This window comes from Microtus ochrogaster, chromosome X (genome assembly GCF_000317375.1).
Source record: "Microtus ochrogaster isolate Prairie Vole_2 chromosome X, MicOch1.0, whole genome shotgun sequence".
NCBI classification, from domain to species: Eukaryota; Metazoa; Chordata; class Mammalia; order Rodentia; family Cricetidae; genus Microtus; species Microtus ochrogaster.
Window position 1 is genome coordinate 40,084,913 of NC_022026.1, and position 665 is coordinate 40,085,577.

Here is a 665-nt window from a genome sequence, read left to right on the forward strand (position 1 = left end):
CCCCGTGTTTGCAGGAATCTAACACATGATTGGCTCGGGACAAAAGACGGATTCCACATGAGAACTGAAGGAGACTTTGAAAGGACAAACAAGACCCATACCCATTCAAACCAGACCATATGCCAGTATTATTAACTGTGTAGCAGACACAAAAAATCTCCACTAACCAAGAAGATATTTGCAATTGATACTTGCTGGAAAAAGAAGATCAGAGCTGCCATCTTGCGTCCCCGAATGTGTGCGCATTATCTCAGCTGGTCCGCCCGAGACCCCCTGAGCGCAAACCCCAGTCCCCCGCGCGGCCCCATTTCCATTCTGACAAGATGAAAGAAACGATCATGAACCAGGAAAAAGTGGCCAAGCTGCAGGCACAAGTGGGCATTGGTGGGAAAGGAACTGCTCACAGAAAGAAGAGGGTGACTCACAGAACAGCCACAGAAGATGATAAAACACTGCAGTTCTCCTTAAAGAAGTTCTCTGGTATTGAAGTGGTGAACATGTTCACAAACCAAGGAACAGTGATCCATTTTAACAACCCTAAAGTTCAGGCTTCTCTGGTAGCAAACACCTTCACCATTACAGGCCACGCCGAGACAAAGCAACTGACAGAAATGCTTCCCAGCATTCTAAACCAGCTTGGGGCAGACAGTCTGACTAGTTTAAGG

At 47.1% G+C, this 665-nt stretch overlaps 1 protein-coding gene across 1 annotated transcript in view; it reads left to right on the forward strand.

Moving 5' to 3' along the window:
• Positions 1-338: 338 nt before the first annotated feature.
• The window catches only part of LOC101996148, a 3,616-nt gene continuing 3,289 nt past the window's right edge, over positions 339-665 (forward strand). The window contains exon 1 of the mRNA XM_005358832.3: positions 339-598. Within this exon, the coding sequence (XP_005358889.1) occupies positions 339-598 (260 nt within the window). The remainder of the gene's footprint in view (positions 599-665) is intronic.